General features: G+C 50.2%; 1 protein-coding gene across 2 annotated transcripts in view; it reads right to left on the bottom strand.

The window, feature by feature from the left end:
* Nucleotides 1–16,063, bottom strand: part of FLT1 (fms related receptor tyrosine kinase 1) — a 164,884-nt gene extending 148,821 nt beyond the window's left edge. The window contains exon 1 of one of the 2 annotated variants that reach the window (XM_084761732.1): nt 15,434–16,063. In XM_084761732.1, the coding sequence (XP_084617858.1) occupies nt 15,434–15,851 (418 nt within the window). In that variant the 5' untranslated portion in view covers nt 15,852–16,063. The remainder of the gene's footprint in view (nt 1–15,433) is intronic. The other variant, XM_084761733.1, reaches the window with a different exon arrangement.
* Between the last annotated feature and the right edge of the window lie 1,631 nt (nt 16,064–17,694).

The following is a 17,694-nucleotide window of genomic DNA, read 5'->3' as shown; positions in this document are numbered from 1 at the left end:
TGTGCGAAGGGGCCATGAGCAGGATACACGGGGTCGGCTTTTATCTTAGATTCATCTGTTTCCCTTGTCAATAGCAGAAAGTTCGGCCCATTTGGTTCCCCCCTTCCCCCCAAGCTATGCTCTTCACTAATCCCGCACACTGCCCCTTGGGGAAGCTGGGCCCGGATGGCAGTTTTGCAGAACAAGAGCAAATCACAGACACTGATAAGTCGCACGTAACTTCAGGAGAGAACACATGCATTTTCCCCTAAAATTAGCAGCTAAAAACACCCCAGTAGCTGATGGTGGCTCGGCGGTGCTGTTTCAGCAAGCATATAATATATGAGAAATTAAGTGTGCAGTGCTTTTGACAGCTGGTGCATCCTGCAGGTTCCATTGGGAACCACAGCTCTGTACAGGGGTCCAGAATCAGAAACAGAACGCAGCGGACGAAAAGGAACTGGGTAGAGTTGCACTGGTTGATTTGGAAGTAACTGTCACAAGATGCCTGAGTTGTCCTAGCTATGAGAAGGAGAATGTTCAATTATTTAGGATTATAGGTTCCAGGTGGTCAAAGGTATCCTCTGCATAATTTTCAGGGCCGAGTCTCTTCCATATACAGACCATGACAACAGTTAGGCTGGAGCGATGGCTCAGTGGTTTAGAGTACAGACTGCTCTTCCAGAGGACCAGGATTCAGTTTCCAGCACCCATAGGGTGCTTACAACCCTTCGTAACTCTGGTTCCAGGGGACCAGACGCCCTCTTCTGGCCTCCATGGGTACTACACACACATGGTGCACATACATATACAGGCAAAACACCCACACACATAAAATGTTTTAAATTGCTAAAAAACAAAACAAAACAAAACAAAAAAACCATTTTGTTTAGGTTTTAATTCCAAATCTAAATTAATGGCTCTTTGTGTAATAAAATGAGGGCAGACTCCATGCATGTATGCAAGCAGGCAGTCGTGAAGAGGGCAAACTCCATGCATGCATGCATGCATGAAAGCAGGAGTAAAGAGGGCAGACTCTATGCATGCATACAAGCATGCAGGTATGAAGAGGGCAGATTCCGTGCATGCAGGCAGGCAGGTGTGTACTGAGGTATGCATGCAAGGGAAAGCCAGAAAAGACTAGTACAGGCAACACAAAATTTCATCTGTTTTCTTCAACAACTCTATCTTTAAAATCTAGAGTCCTTTGGGGGGATGACTCTCTGTAAAGGAGATGTTTTAGATCCATTCTTTAAGAGAAAATTGAGACAGTTTCTCTCTGTGTAGCCAGTGCTATACCCAAACCCTCTGACCTTGGAGACTTAAGCAGCCAGGGGAGGGAATAAATTGATTCATCGTGGGAGAACTGAGGTCTTGAAAGCTTCAACAGCTTAGTATTTCTAAGCCTCATCTTCTTCTTTTTCTGTGTGTGTGTGTGTACATGTGTGTGTGCATGTGTGTGTGCATGCGTGTGTGTTCATGTTTGTATGTGTGTGGGCACATGTGTGATAGTGGCCAAGGCTGAGGCCCAGGACCACCCTCGTTTGTCTTTCTCCTTACTCACTGGGGTGAGGTCTCTCTGTCAAACACAGGGCTCACGCATGCCTGCTCTCTCACTAGCTTGCTCGGGGATCTCCTGTTTCTGTCTTCCAAGGCCTGGATTACGGGTTCGTCACCATGCCTGCCTGTCGTTCACATGAGGTCTAGGGACCCAAACTGTGCTCCTCGTGTTTGCCCAGCAAGCATGAGCATAACTGCTGAGTTAGCTCTCCAGTTATACAGACATAGATTTAAAAGAAAAAAAAATTAAACAGAGGCTCCCTATGATGCTCAGGCTGGCCTAGAACTCACGACGTCACCCATCTTGCTTGCCCCAGACGACTTTCCTGAAAGTGCTGATAACTTAACATTGACAACAAATAAGCTAACACATACCACACTCCTGGGGCCAAGCTAACACCCATGTGAGGCCCCCACACATCCTAGGCAAGTGTGCATGCGCGGAGCCACACCTCCAGGCCAACAAGTATTTCCTTTTAAATTCTCCTGCCTCTTAAAAACCCTACCTTTCTCGACCTCAGGCCACCATGCCAGCAGGAAAAAGCCAGAGGGATACATTTGATGTCACAGTGTGGATTCTGGAATGGAGCGGCATGGCCTGGGTGGGAAGAGAGAGTCAGCGATGGGGAGAGCAACAGCGGACTCTCATACGAGGCGTGCCAGGCAGGACTAACACGTTCTACCCATCTCTGCTCACGTAGTCTGTACCACGGATGGTCCGGAGCGAGAGGGGACAACTTCTGACGACACTGCTCTGAGCCAAGGTTGGGAAGCAGTGGTGTCACCTGGATTCTCAGACTGTACTTGTGCACCTAGGGTTGTGTTGGGAACCTGCAGCAGCCGAGAGAAGCATCTAGGAGCCAACACTTCAGGGGCTGGACACCTTCACTACCATTCTCGGTCCTGCGTCAAGTGTAAAGAGAACATAGCCAGCTCAGCCCAGGCCAAGACCAATGAAGCAGACACACAAAGTGCCACACACACACACACACACACACACACACACACACACACACACACACACGGAAAATCACTGCCACCCCCGGTGCGTTCCTCCGACCTTCTCCACTTGAGCATTCATGTGTGTACACGTGTGTACGGTTCTCGGATGGTGGCCAGCAAAGGGCCCAACAAATGCCTCTGAGGCCCACAAGAGTGGCTTAATAAGACACAGCACAAGTCTGCCAACTCGGCATGTACTGAGTGACTCCTGTATGCCAGCGCCACCACTGCAAAGATGGCTTGGAATCATTCTCCTGCTTAGAGGACCCCCCACCCCCACCCCACACGCACACACCAGCTGGCTTCTCAGGGGATACCACTTAGACATAGGACAGTCGACACCCAGACACTAAACCCTTCCTGATCTGTGCTTAAGCTCACATTATTCGGTACTGCCAGTTCCAAATTCTCCATTTAACGGGGTGATTCACCTTTGTACATTTGCTGTAATACCCACAAAACACAAGCACGAAATGGTGAGTTTTAACCATACTAGTTTTCATAAATAAATATGAAATGTGCCTGATGTTAATCACTGCAGCACCTTCTGAGGGAACAGACTTATATAGCCCTGGCTGGCCTGGCACTTACTTTGCAGACCAGGCTGGCCTCAAACCCACAGTGATCCACCTGCCTCTGCCTCCTGAGTGCTGGGATTACAGGTGTGCGCCACCACCCGGCTGATAAGAAGTCTTCTAAGAATGGAATTTGACTGGCTGCGGAACTGGCCTGAGCATTAAAGTTGCTATGATCTATGTTTTTATTCACAAAATAATGGGAGAAAACTCCGAATCGCAAATCCTTCCTCAAACATGCCTTTCTGTGGTCTGTCCAACAAAATTTACAGCCAAGTCTCCCTGAACAGGAACTGGGTCTCACTGGCACATGGGGTGCTTCCAGGCCCACAAAGTCAGAGTGATGACACCCATATCAACAATGGCCATGTCAATCCCAAGCAAGCTTTATGTCTATGCTTTAGCTGCCCATTAAAAAAAAAAAAAAAAAAAAAAAAATTATATATCTGGTGTCTGAGTTTGTCAGTTCAGAAAAACTGAAATTTCCGAAGATTGGCATTCCTGTCCACTTCCTCATCCCATCCCCCACTTATTTTCTAAGTGACTTTGTGTGGAAATGCCCTGCGAGGGTTATTTTTCCCTCACTGGTTCCTTTCCGAGGGCAGAGGATAGACATGAGGAGAGAAGGGTGCTTTTGATTTTGGTCTCAGCAACCTGGGGTAGCACTCCTTAGACAAGCAGCCAAAGATTCCTTAAACCCCAGGTGATACAGCTGTTCTGTGCAGGGCAGGCACCCCCACCCCCTGCCCAGCTCCAGCAGAACTCCCTACAGAGAGGATCCTAACGGGTCAACAGCCCAGCAGCATGCGGTCCAGGAAGAAGCCGTTTAGTGGAAGAAGAGTGCGGCACTGTTCTCTGAAAAGACAACCATACCGTCCGTTACAGGTGAAAACACTGCCTCTCTTTCCACTTACTATGTTCTGGTTTCCCTAAGGCTAAGTTAGCGGTAAGCAGCGCTGAACACCGACCACCATTTTATAGCGTTGCCGTCTAAGGCGCACGGCTGCATTTGGCCACACTTTCCGACTGTTTCCTTGGAGCAAAAGCTAAAAGTCCTCAGTAGGTGGCAGGATAGGATTTTCCTCTGGATTCTGACAGTGTGGTCATTCCCCCTCCAGGGAGCAGGGGGAACAAGTTAACACTACTTTATCTTCGCTTTTCGCAGGTCTGAACATCTCAAGAGAGAGAAGAGGAGGAGACACGAGGTGCAACTGAGTCCAACTCAGTCAGAGAGTGGTCGCAATGTCCAGTGTTGCTCCATGCCCAGGCACACACACACACGCACATACACACACTCTCTTACACTCACACATATACACACATGCACACATATACACACATACACATACATTTATGTAAACATACACACACAGACACATACACAGATACACAGTTATATAAACATATACACACTAACACATACTTATATAAACATACATATACATATATATACACAGACAAAGACACACACATACACTTATATAAACATGTACACATATCTACACATACACAGACCAATACACACACTTATATAAACATTTACACATATACACACTCACATACACTTATATAAACATACACATACACACACTCATACACATGCACATAGACACACTCACACACTACACACACACACAAGCTTCCAGTGTCATTCACTGTATAGAGACTCAACCAGGAAGATGACCCCAAACAGAAAACAACTGCCTCCACGAGTGCTTTTTACCTCACCCCCCACCCCAAACAAACCCATTGCCTTCCTTAAATCCTAAGGCTCCCCCACCCCCCCATCCCCCACCCCCCACCCCCGTCGAGCTATTTTAGGAAAATGTTCGTGAGAGGGCTGGTTTTAAAATCAAGAGGACTGCATTCCAGTCCAGCCTGCCTGGTCCGCAGCGTGCGGCTCTCTCAGCCAGTCACCCAATTATCCACCGCCTGAGGGTTCCATGAAAGCTGGAAGTGTCTGTGTTGGACGGCCACCAACAGGCCCGAGGAGGAGCCGCTCCAAGTCAGGATCCCTTCCTCTTCCTCTTCCCCTTCTGGGGGGGACAGACTTGCCACAGGGCATCTGCCCTCACAGTGGGACACACTTCTGGACACGCCCCCCAGCCCTTCCCACAGGTACCCCCACTTTACCCCTGGGAAGCACCAAGCCTCTGAGGGTGCAGGTACTGAGCATGGACTCCTGGAAAGTGTGGGAGGGCGGTCCCGCAGAACTGCTCATGAAGGCACTGCTGGACTCAGGTGCCGCCCTCAGCCCGTGATGCTTGGTACTCCCGACAGCTTTAGAGCCGCGTGTATGAGAACGGCTTGGAAGGGCCCGTCATGTCATGTCCATAGTGGCTTCAGGGAAACGATTCTGATGACATGTTCTTGATTATCCATGATAAGAAAGCCCACAGGGAGAGAATTCTGCCTAAACTGAGACCTTAAAAGTGTCTTAAGCACACAGCAGTGAAATCTCCCAGGGCCACTTGAAGACGGGAGTAGCAATGGCTCCTCACATTCCTCAAGGGTGACAAAACTCCAAGGACAGACTTGACTCAGAGGCCCAGGGAAAATAACACCCCCCCAACCCCCCCAACCCCTGCATCCCACAACCCCGAGAAGGCATTCTCTCCTGCTTTGCTTTTCAGTTGGATTGCAACACGCCAAGAGGGAATTTGGTGACTGACAAAAGCAGGTTCAAATAACTACGGCTTTACACACCGCTGAAAAAAGGGGTTCTGTTTAGCCACAGCCGTCGCTCTCCTAGAAGGCTGATGTACCTGGTCTCCACTGATGCGGTGACAATGAAGACGGAGCCCTCACGCTTACCATGCCGTTCTGCCAGGAGAAACCACTCAGCATTATGTGTCCCGCGCTGCCTAGCTGAGGGACCAGTGAAGTGACATGAGTAAGTGAAAGTGTCTGACAGCTGGGGAGAGGTCACTTCGCCATCTCCCCAAAGCTTCTCTGCCTCTACAGAAGAGGGTCAAGGGTCAAGGGTCAAGGACCCATGAGCTAAGTCCTTAAGAAGCCACAGAGCTGCAAGGCAGTGGTGGTGCACGCTTACCAATCCCAGCCCTAGGGAGGCAGAGGCAGGGGGATCTCTGTAAGTTCCAGGACAGCCAGGGGCAGGGGGATCTCTGTAAGTTCCAGGACAGCCAGGGCTACATAATGAGACCCTAGGTCGAAGAAATGAGGAAGAAGAAGAGGAGGAAGAAGAAGATGACAAGGAGGAGGAGGAGGAGAAGCAACAGCAGCAGCAGATACAGAGCTGCTAACACTTGGATTCCAGGAGTCACAGAGATCCTGAGCAGCTGCTGTGCCAACTCAGCTTGCCAAGCTAACCCTGGCCTGTGTGCCACCCACAAGATTTATGAATGAGAACTTCATGCCATAGGTCAGTATAGTGTTGCTCCCAAGTCCCACTGAAGGGGCCAAGACCTTATTTAGCATTCATTATTACTTATCAACTACTATAATTTTCTTGGCCAAACTCCAGCCAAGACAGAAAAGCAAAGTGGAAGTGTCAAATGGGGTTACCCCTCCCCCTCAGAAACGGCTGCCTCCCCAGCCCAGGAATCTGGGCCAGGACTAGCTTTGAGCAATAGAATGTGACAGAGTGATGTGGGAATTCCACACCGCAGGCCTTCAGACACCTTGCAGTCTGTACAATGAAACAGTAGGAATTCTCCAGCCCCCGTGTGAGAGGACCCTGGCTGCACTGCAGAGGCGGTAAGGTCACGGGGGGAGGAGGGCCGGTACCAAGGTCTGGTCTCCTAAAGGAACGTACCAGCAGGGTGGACGGGTGCCAGACCTGCAGCATCCTGGGATGTGCCATCCTGATGTGGGTGCCATCCTGATGTGGCCACTGCATCTGGGGACAGCTGGCTGTGCTTCCATAGACGGCGGATGCAAACAGCTGCTGGCCTGCACCCTGAAGACGCTAGGGGATGCGCACTCTGTGTTTGAGGGTGGCCGTGCTGCCCATTATCACACCAGACACCTGAAAAGAATTCCTAGTGTTCTCAAGCGAAGGAAAGCTGCTGGGGCATGTGGTGCCTCACAAGGAGAATTCCAGGGTCATGTTCCCACCAAGCCGTGACTTCCTCCGAGACAAGGACCACCGACCATCCTGCATCGGCATATTTTCCCAGCAGGTGGAGAAGTCAGTCACTCAAACCAAGGGCACTGACCCTAGCCAGGGAGACAGAGACAGGGAGTCTCCATTGTGAAATTAACCAGCTCTGGGGCTTCAGACAGCATCTTGCAGGGCCCACAGGAACGACATGGGACGGGACTGCGGCACTCCGGGTGCCCCGGGCAGGCTGAGGATGTGACCATGCCCAGGGACGAACTGGGAAAATGGCTGAGGGCCATGTAAAGGAAGATTAGGGTTGGGGACACTGTTAGAACGTGTTGTCTAAATTTGCATCTCAATTCTGGCGTCTAGCGTGTACCGACCAACCATCAGAACGGACCAACTCTCAGAAGGCAAATCGATTTAGTGGCATTGGTCGGGTCCACGGCTGTTTGGCCCTTGGTGTTTAGGCACTTCTGTCAAAACTCACCGACACGCACTCTTTCTCTGGTGGGAATCCTCCGACACAGTTCCCCAACCCGTCAGTCTAGACATGATTCATCCCCCCCCCCCCAACCCTTCAGTGGAGACACGATTCCTTCAGTGTATGCTGCAGAGCAACCCCAGGGTAGTTGCCTCCTGCATGGCTGGCCCTGGTAACAATCTCCAGGCTACGGTTCCCAGGGATGCCTTCTAGGCCGGGTATATCAGCTTCATGTTAGGAAAGCAAAAATGTCAGGAATGAGGAGGAGATGATGGCTCGAGCTGGTAAAGTGCTTACTTCGAAATCCCGAGGACCCAACTTTAATAAGATACTCTAAGACCAAGGAGTCGCCTCTACAGCCTCAACATTGGAATTCTTCATCTTAGCTGGCTATCAGAATCCGTGGGGCTTTAAAATCACCAATGCGTGGGGCGTGGTAGGGCACGTCTTTAATCCCAGCAGAGGCAGGTGGGTCTCTGTGAGTTCGAGGCCAGCCTGGTCTACAAAGCGAGCCAAGTACAACCAGGACTATTACACAGAGAAACCCTGTCTCAAAAAACCAAAACACAAAATAAAATAAAATAAAAAGACCAATGCTGAAGTCCCACCTAAAACACCAACGAGAAAGCAAGCGGGGCAGTGCTGCAGAGGCAGGGGACAGGTTCTTAGGGCTCCCAAAGTGTCACAGACAGCCCAGGCTGAGGGTCCCCAGCAATCCTCAGGCAGGCTAGGTCCTCATCAAGGTCTTAGCGAAGGTGGCCCCAAGTCTGAGTGATTTTATATTTGTGTGTAACGAGAGCCAAGGCTTTTCAGTGGCACCAGGTTCACTTGAGGCCTCGGTCAACAAAAGAATCTGCTAATTGTTAAAGCTTTGCTTCTGTAGGCCACGTGGGCGGGGTCTGTGGCTTGAAAGGAAATCCCTCGTAGACCCACCCATGCAATGGAAGGCTAGACCTGCTGACGAGCCATGCAGCCGGGATTATCTGTGCCAGGACTGTGCCATCACGAGGCCAGGCAGAGTGCAGACCGCTAAACACACTGGCCTCCCAGCCAGAGGGAGAAACTCAGGGTCTGGCAGTACGAGGCAGAGATGACCCTTCACAGCTTACCATTCCAAAAAAGGGTACTTGGTACCACTGGTGGCCATCCCAGTGTTTGGGAGCAAATGCCTCACAGAGCCTCGTTTCTGGTTAAAGCTTGGCTGGCCGATGCTGTTTTTGCTATTCTCCACCAAATCCATGTTTTCTAAGACATTGATCATTTGGTTAATTACGGCTTCCTCAGGATGAGCTCTGTCTGTTTTGATTAGAGATCCGAGCTAAGCCTGAGTCTGGGGAAAGAGGCTGGAAATAGTATGCAGGAGTCCCACTGGCCACAAGAGCTATGTGGGAGCCAGGAAAGGCTTGTGGCTAGCCTGGCCTTTTTGTTTCTTAACCACAAAGGCCACCTCTAGGGTGTGAGGGCTGAGAAACTGGCACAGGAGCCGACCACAAATCCTTCACTAAAATCCAGGTTTCTCTATTTTAAATGTGAAAATAAAAAGCACCTGGGGATTTTGACAATGACCAACTCTGGTGGACTCTGTGTGTGTGTGTGTGTGTGTGTGTGTGTGTGTGTGTGTGTGTGTGTGTGTACGCGCGCGCATGTGCACGTGTGCACTGATCCTGTTGGCCATCGAACATAGTAAGAGGGCTGTTGGGGTGTGCTGTGAGCATGGGGGGAGAAAGGGGGAGGGTGAAGGGGGGGCAAACTTTAGCCCAAACCATGGATACAGATGTTTTTATTTTTAAATTTATTTTATTTTAAATTCAGTGACTGTGGCTAGAGAGGCAGCTCAGCTGTTAAGAGCACTGGCTGATTTTCCAGAGGACCCAGGTTCACTTCCCAGCACCCACATGACAGCTCACACTCCAGTTTCAGGGGAATCTGACGCCCTCATACAAACATACACGCAGGCAAAACACCAATGCACATGAACTATAAATAACAAATAAATAAATCGGCATTAGTTATTTTCCAGTTCTTTCTTTGCATTTAATTTTTAAACTAAAAAAATTGATGTGTACATGCCCGTTTAAGTGTCAGGCCTTTAGAGGCTAGAAAAAGGTAGTGGATGCCAGAGCTTGGAGGGGGCTGTGAGCTGCCCAATATGGGTGCCGGAACTCAACTCTGGCCTTTGGGAGAACAACTGTTCTCAACGACTGAGTTATCTCCCCAGCCCTTAATTTTTTTTAATCCTTCTTTTTTTTTTACGTTGAGAATTTTATTTTATTTTTTAAATATATTTTATTGATATATTCATATTACATTTCAATTGTTATTTTTTTTTTAATCTTTAACTAAGAAAATAGTCAGACATGAATGAGGTGAGATGTGATGTTTCACGTGCACATGGCTACTGGGAACAACCCCACTAAGTGAGCCCAGAGGCCTGGCGAGCAGGCTAGAACAAAGCAATAAACAGCAACTGATGCATACCTGGCTCTCAGAGGCTACTGTGACTGGCTCATTTATCCTCCCCAGCAACAAAGAACTAAGACACAGGCTCTTCCCCAAAGAGGAAGGGCATAGGCACCTGACACACAAACAGTGTGGGTGAGGGATGCTGCCATGCTCTGCGGGATGTGGGGGGGGGCGGTGTTTCCCAGGTACCAAGGAAGGGGCGGGGGTGGGGGGGTGGGGGTGGGGAGGAGGCCAATGACCTTGCAAGAGGCCCAGCAGTAGGAAGTGAGGTGTGGCGGCGGTGGTGGTGGGGGGCTGATTTCTTGGAGAGATGCAGAGTTAACATACATGTAGAGGGCCCAAAAGACAGGTTTAGCCAGCACCATAAGCCACAGCTACTCTGGGGATCACAAGGAAATTTAGCCTTCTCATAAAGATCTTCATGGGCTACTAAGCACCTATAGGTTTTAAGTTCTTTTTAGTTTTGTTTTTGTTTTTGCTTTTTTTTTCCGAGACAGGGGTTTCTCTGTCCTGGAACTCTCTCTGTAGACCAGGCAGTCCCGGAACTCATAGAGATCCACCTGCCTCAGCCTCCTGTGCGCTGAGATCAAAGGTATGCACCACCACATCCAGCATTGAAGTTCTTAATTTAACACTCCTCCCCACCCCCAGCCCCCCGCACCATGCCGCGCGCGCACGCACGCACGCACACACACACACACACACACACACACACACACACACACACACTTTAACACAAGCCAGTCTCATGCCTAAGGAAATGTTGGGGAGGTCGCTCAATGGCGGAGCCCTTGTTTAGCCTGTGAGAGATCCAAGGTTTGATCCCCTTGCACCACAGAATTCTAATAGAACTCCTGATATAGATGTAAATAGATGCCCTGTTTAGGGGAAAAAGTATTGGATTGAAATGCTAACTCAATAAACATCTGTATATCCCCACTTTGTAGTAGTAGAAACACACACAAATAAAGTAGAAAAGTTGACTGTTCAGAGTGTCTCCCCGCTCTGCCACTGGCCACCTTCAGAGCTGAGAAAACATCACAGAGCCAGCATTCCCTCGGGCGGCCAAGACCCAGGTAGCTCTCACAAGGACTGTGTGTGAGAGACAGGATCAAGTCTCCCTCCCAAGGAAGGAGCCTGACATGGAAGACAGAGAGGCAGGAGTAATCAGAAATAGTCTCCAGGCATCCAGGTTTGCAAGGGCGGATGGGAAATGCCCAGAAATTCTTGACATCCCCCCCACATCCGCCCAGCAACAATGCAGGAAACCTAGCTCACTATCTTCAGCAGACGGAGCAGGACCGTTTCCTTAATGAACACTGCCCCCTCCCACAACACACACACACACACACCGACAGCACTGTGTGCTAAGTCAGAGACCTCTCTCCAGCAGTCCCTCAAATACTCCATTCCTGCCATTTCCTTCCCCTCCTTGAGTCTGGAGCAGAGTCCAGCGATGTAATCATTATCAGCCTGTGGCCGGCCACCGCTGTACTCGCCTTCAGGGCAGTCCTGGAAAGCATCCCGCAAGGGCCATGTCGCACCTCGCTCCTCCTCGGAAGCAGAAGGAACCAGCAGGCATGGTCTGCTCCGTTATGCTAAACCCAACCCTTCAGCCGCTCATGGGAACACAGTTTTACTTAAAGATACTGTGATCTTCGAATACCCTCTTTCCTCTACGCACCGGATCAAGTGCACTGAAAAATGGACTTTACCTGCAGTTCCTTTACGCCACTTAGCGAGTGCTGAGCCAATCCTACTCAGTAGTTCCTAGCTTCTTACATTCTCTTTCTAGTCCTCGGGCTCCGCTCTCACACTCAATTAAAAGCATAGCACAAAACTCTTTACTCTGTTATTTGCTCTCTCTTAGCTCAAGGGAGCAAGCCGTGGTGAAGATCAGCCACCGATCTGCTGTGCTACACTGTATAATTTCTCTCCAGAATCTTTTTTTTTTTTTTTAGGGAAGGAGGGTCTCACAGCAAAACCTTTTTCTTTTTTCTTTTTGGTCGATATATCACTTCAGGTTTTATATTATATACACTTATGGATTTAGGAATGTTCCCATAGTTTTGGAGAGGGGGAAAAAGTATCTGTTTGGCTGGTCTTTTAGAAGTCACAAAAATAGGTCTACTTATTAAATAAGAGGTTTAGTAGCCTTGTAATCTGGAACTGTTTTAGAACATGGCCATTAAAAAAAAAAAAACCCAAACTAATAAGTATTAACATTTTTAAAGCAAGAAATACATAGGGGACTAAAGTGACTGTTGTCCTCAGGAAAGCTAATATGGCTTAGTCTCTGTCACAGTTACACTTTCTGCTGGGTGGGGTGGGGGGGCCAAGCTAATGATCCGGTGCCTCAGCCAGAAAAAGAAGCCAAGGTGTGGTCCCCGACAGCAGAAGCCTACCCAGCCACAGAGGGAGATGGTTCAGCGCCCACTAACAGCCCACTAACATGTGTACAGTGAAGTAAGCAAAGAAGATGGAAGGACCCCATTCCCCCCTCTCCCTCCCTCTCTCCCTCTTTTTTTGAAACAGGGTTTCTACTGAATTTCATAGTTGAAAAGGAGTCTTATTTTTTGGCTAAGTGGTGGGTGCTCACGCCTTTAATCCCAGCACTCAGGCAGAGAGGCAGGAGGATCGCTGTGAGCTCGAGGCCAGCCTGGTCTACATAGTGAGTCCAGGACAGCCAGGGCTACACAGAGAAACCCTGTTTAGAAAAACAAAAAAATAAAATAAAATAAAATGAACTATATTTTCTAACGTCTGCATTTTTACAAGTTAAAAAAAAAAACTAACTGGGATCATTTGAAAAAAAAAACTATATAACCTGTTAAAAGCTATTCAACCAGAAAAACAATTAACGCTGCATTATCTTAAAAAAAAAAAACAACCCTAGAGCCGAGTGTGGTGGCTCACACCTTTAATCCCAGCACTTGGAAGGCAGAGGCAGGTGGATCACTGTGAATTCAAGGCCAGCCTGGTCTACAAAGTGAGTCTAGGACAGCCAAGGCTACCCTGTCTTGAAAAACTGAGGGGGGGAAAAAAAGATAAGAAAGAAACCCTAGTTCACATTTAGCGTGTGACCCACAAGAGTTCTAAATAACGGTCATTTAAAATGTACCACTTTTGGAGAGCAGGACTTTGTAAGCTTTGGAGAAAATAATAACAATCGCTATGTAAAATGATACCGTGTAAGCAGCAGGAGAAGTGCATTATACCCCATTTGGGAGCAGATATTATTATTGATGCTGATGCAGATGACTGGTTAGAAGCACCCCTCTGTCTTAGGTGCTGATTTCTAGGGTTACAGACATGGGCCTCACACCTGGATGGTATTATCTGCATATTTTTACTTTTAATTTAAGAGTTACCATTGGAAATATCCCCCCCAAATCTCACAATTTAAGTAGTTTTAGTTCTACCAAACTCTAAATGTCATCAACTTGAAGAAAAGTAGAAGGAAGGGAGGGAGGGAGGAAGGGAGGGAGGGAGGCAGGGGGAGAGAGAGAGAGAGAGAGAGAGAGAGAGAGAGAGAGAGAGAGAGAGAGAGAGAGAGAGAGAGAGAGAGGGAGGGAGGGAGGGAGGGAGGGAGCGCTGGTGACTCTGATCAAGGGTGTGGTGCCTTAAACCTTGAACAGGAGACTGCTAACTTTTATAAAGCTCTTGATACAGAGAGGACGGATTACAGCGTTTGTAACAAATGTTGCGGATTTAACACCTGGTGGGCTCAGTGCCTGGCAAGGGGTGCAAGGCGACTCCCCACACATTGCTGTAGAACTTCAATCTGACTCCACTGTCCTCAAACACATAAAAGTATGCTTAGCTAAAACCGACCACACTTAAAAAAAAAATCCAATAAAATATGTTTCCCCTCTGTTCACAGTAACTTTTTAACCTAGCTTTAGCCTTTACATAACAAATCAGTATTTAAACTCTCTAAGCGATTATGTTTTCATATAAGCGGCTTTTCAAAAAAAAATCTGTGAAATAGAAAATAATAACAACTCACTTAATATCGTTATTTCAGAACCTACCCAGCCCATTTCGGTCTATTTTAATTATAAACCGCTGCTCATTGCTTTGAAATGAAGGGCAGTCTCCCCATTCTAAAACGCTATTTTTTTTTTTTACTGCCTTTTAAAACCACATTTAGCCTTGCTACCGGTCTTCCTGCGGGCCATTACAATTCTACCTGACTCTTTATTTCCTATCTTCTTTCTCAACTACCTTGCTTTATAGAAAGGCGCTCTCTTATCTGGCTGTGCGCAAAGCGACCGCACACGACCTCCGGTGCCTCAGGCCGGCTGCTCTGAGATCCGGAGTTAGCGCTTTCCGAGGTTCCTCCAGCTCTTTTGACCCGTGGGGTGACAAACAGTCTCCACACTAAATGTTCCTAAAATCTTCCGGTCCTTGATAGGTCCACCGTCTGTTTTTCACATCCCAACGAAGGCTGGTTTAGTTGGTGCGCATACATCACCTACTGCTCAGACTATATCTTTCGGTCCAAATTGTCAATTCTTTCTAGGATCATAACCTAAAGGCAGTGCTGACTATTCTGAAACTTAAAAGATATCTGGAGCCTAGGCTGCCGGGGCAGAGAGAGGTGCTTTGAGCCACGCGCAGACAACCTGGACCACGCACCCGGGCTGCTCCAGCGGAGGTCCCACCCAGGAGACCACCGGAAAGAATCCTCGCTAGCTGACTTTCTCCCCCATGGCCCCAAGGACGGATGGCCCTCTTCTGGGCTTCATCTGCTCTCTGGGGGCATGAGACTTTCCCCAAATTTGTCCTTTGCTCTGGTGGAGCGAAATCATGGACAGTGACCAGTTTTGCTAATGCCCCTTTCCCTGTCCAGTCCCAGGCAACCTCTCCAAGTCTTGATTGCTCCAGACAGCCCTTGGTGTCCGAGCCACCTCCTGGGAGCAGGCTTTGGATGTCAGAAATGTCCACAGAGTGTGGTGATCTGCACATCCAGACTCTAAGGAGCGAGACCCTATCGGGGGCCGGCAGGGGCCTAGCGACTCTGGCCGCACCCGGCAACCCGCCTGTGACCCCGCGTGGAGCTAAGGAGAGCCTGGGAGGTGATGCCCGGAGCCCAGGCCAGCCACTTCCAGCAGCTCCCACTGCGGGAGCAAAAAAACCAAACCAAACCAAAAAAGATGTAAGTCCCCAAGGCGTGCCCGCTGCAACAAGTGTCTCAGGCTCCCGCCAGAGCTCGCCTCTCCGGCTGCAGTCTCGCTCCCCCGGAACGCCCTGCGGCTGCCCATCCCCGCCCAGCTCCAACTCAAGGTCCCTGGAGTGCCTCACCTGAGAGAAGCAGACAGCCGAGCAGCGTGCACAGCAGGACCGCGGTGTCCCAGCAGCTGACCATGACGAGCGCGACGCGGCCTGCTGGCCGGGTGCCCACGCTCTCTGAGGCCAACAGCGCAGCCGTCCGAGCTGGTCCCCTCCTGCTCCTGCCTGGCGCCGAGAGAGCTCTCCTCCGCGCTGCCGCCGAGGGGTATCTTCGCCGTCCGGCGCTCGCTAGCCGCTGCGCTTGAGTCAGGGAGCGCGCTCCGAACTGCCACCGCCACCTCCCGGGAGTGTTCGCCACCGCCGCCCTCCGAGCCTCCCGCGGACCTCGCTTAAGAGCAGCTGAGGGCGGGGGCGATTTATAACCTTCCCCAGCCCACTTCCTACCCCGGCACCTCCTTCCAGTGACGTCAAGGGGTCCCCCACCCCTCATCCGCCTCCCCCACCTACCCTCTTCTTCCTCCCGGAGGGGCGGGGGCCAGCGAGGGCGGGTGGCCCGGGGCCGAGAGCGCGTGCGGAGGCGCAAGGCGTGCGGGTCCTCGGGCTAGAGCGCAGGTTCGGCGTTCGTGCTCCTTGCCCTCCAGCCCCCGCCCCTCCTGCCCATGGCTCTCAGGAAATCCTTGCCCAGCTCCCTCCACCGGGCTTACTCAGCTCTAGTGACCGTCCGAAACTCAGGAGGGGACCGTCTAAGTGCACCGCCCAGCCTCCGGGGCGGGAAGTCTTATCCTAGGAAAGCTGGCCGCGCCCCCGCGACAGTGTCCCGGGCACCGAGGGACGAGGCGCAGTCGGGCTCTCTCCCGAGCGCTCCTGCCGGTCCCTGACCCCGCCAGACTGTTCCAGACAGCGAAGGAAGGCGCCAGAGACCCTCCGCTTAAAGCATTTAGACCCTAGAGTCCGAGGGAACCGGACGCTTTGAGGGGCACCTTCGGAAAGAGTGAGGGCCGAGCAGGTCCCAAGGGAGGGAGTCTGTGTCTTTTTCGGGTGCATTAATGCACCCGCCCAAGCCATTTCCTCAACCCTCTGCTTCCTAGAAGCAAAACAAGGAATAACATGTTACCTTTTATAAAAGCCGGGGCGTGAAACACGCGCCTGCAACTTGTAAGGGCCGGAACTTGAACTCTTATGTCTGAAACTCTGGATGGAAAAGAAATGGTTTTGGTGGCAGCCGGCTAGCCAAGACAACTGACTCGAATGTTCTTGGAACAAAAACGGGTGAAATTAACTTGAGGCACTAGATCATTTACGATGACACTAATTCCACGTTGTTCCTCAATTATGTATCCATTAACTCAAAGGCTGAAGTCGTCCCGGCCTCCCCAGAGCAGCCCAGTCTTGTCCCTGTAAATACTGCAGGTTTGAAAAATAGCTCATTGAAACCTGCCAGATGCCCACGATAAAATGGCTCCTAAATGGGACCAGAGGCTTTTCCTGGGGGACTACACTACACCTCGGGCAGGAAAGGTTGTGCAACTAAGTTACCTGTTAGAGTCTGGGCCACCACCTCCCACGGCTCCACATCAGGCAGCCAGAGTAAGCGAGATTCCTCCGTAGTCCAGCAGAGGCGAGGCCACTACAAGCTGCTGCTCACCTGCCGGCTTCCCCATCCGGTTCTGATTTCCCCGTAGCTCTCCACTAGGGTCGGCAGCGCTCCTGTGCCTTGCCCCCCCAGCGCCTCAAATTGCTCTCCTACGAAGGATCACACGCAGAATGACCGGCACTGGGTAGTTACCATTTTCCCAACTGCATCTCGAGCCCCAGACAAGTCTAAGACACACCAAAGCTGCCAACTGTCCCTCTGCCTCTCCCAAGAGCTCTGTCACTCCCACAGGTCTTCCACGAGGTCCACAAGGCCTGAAGCAGCCACAGGTGTTTGGGCCTGTGGGAACTTGCCAATGGAAAACCCCTGCTGGCTTAGGGTGCGGAGGGGCTTGGGATGAGCTGAGCAGGCTGACCAATAAAAAGCCAAGACTTTGAAAACGAGGAGGTTCAAGGTTCTGGAAGGCTGTAGAGGCCACTGAGAGCCCAGAAGACAGGCATGGCCACTGTAGGGAAGGGGCACCACTGATCTGGGGGAAGCGTCTCCTGTACAGTTCACAAAGGTTTAGTTTAATACGTTGTTTTCAAAAGGCATTTTGATATTTTTAAATACTGAGGGAGACACTTGTGAACCTGTTGCCAGAAATGATCCCACAGTGAGTTTATGAAGCCAGACAGGTACTTGACCGACAGCCAAAACAATCTATAACGTAAGATGTGCATCAACAGTGCTAAAATAT

This window comes from Acomys minous, assembly GCF_964271855.1.
Source record: "Acomys minous genome assembly, chromosome: 16".
Classification (NCBI taxonomy): Eukaryota; Metazoa; Chordata; class Mammalia; order Rodentia; family Muridae; genus Acomys; species Acomys minous.
This window is presented reverse-complemented; position numbering and strand designations above follow the sequence as displayed.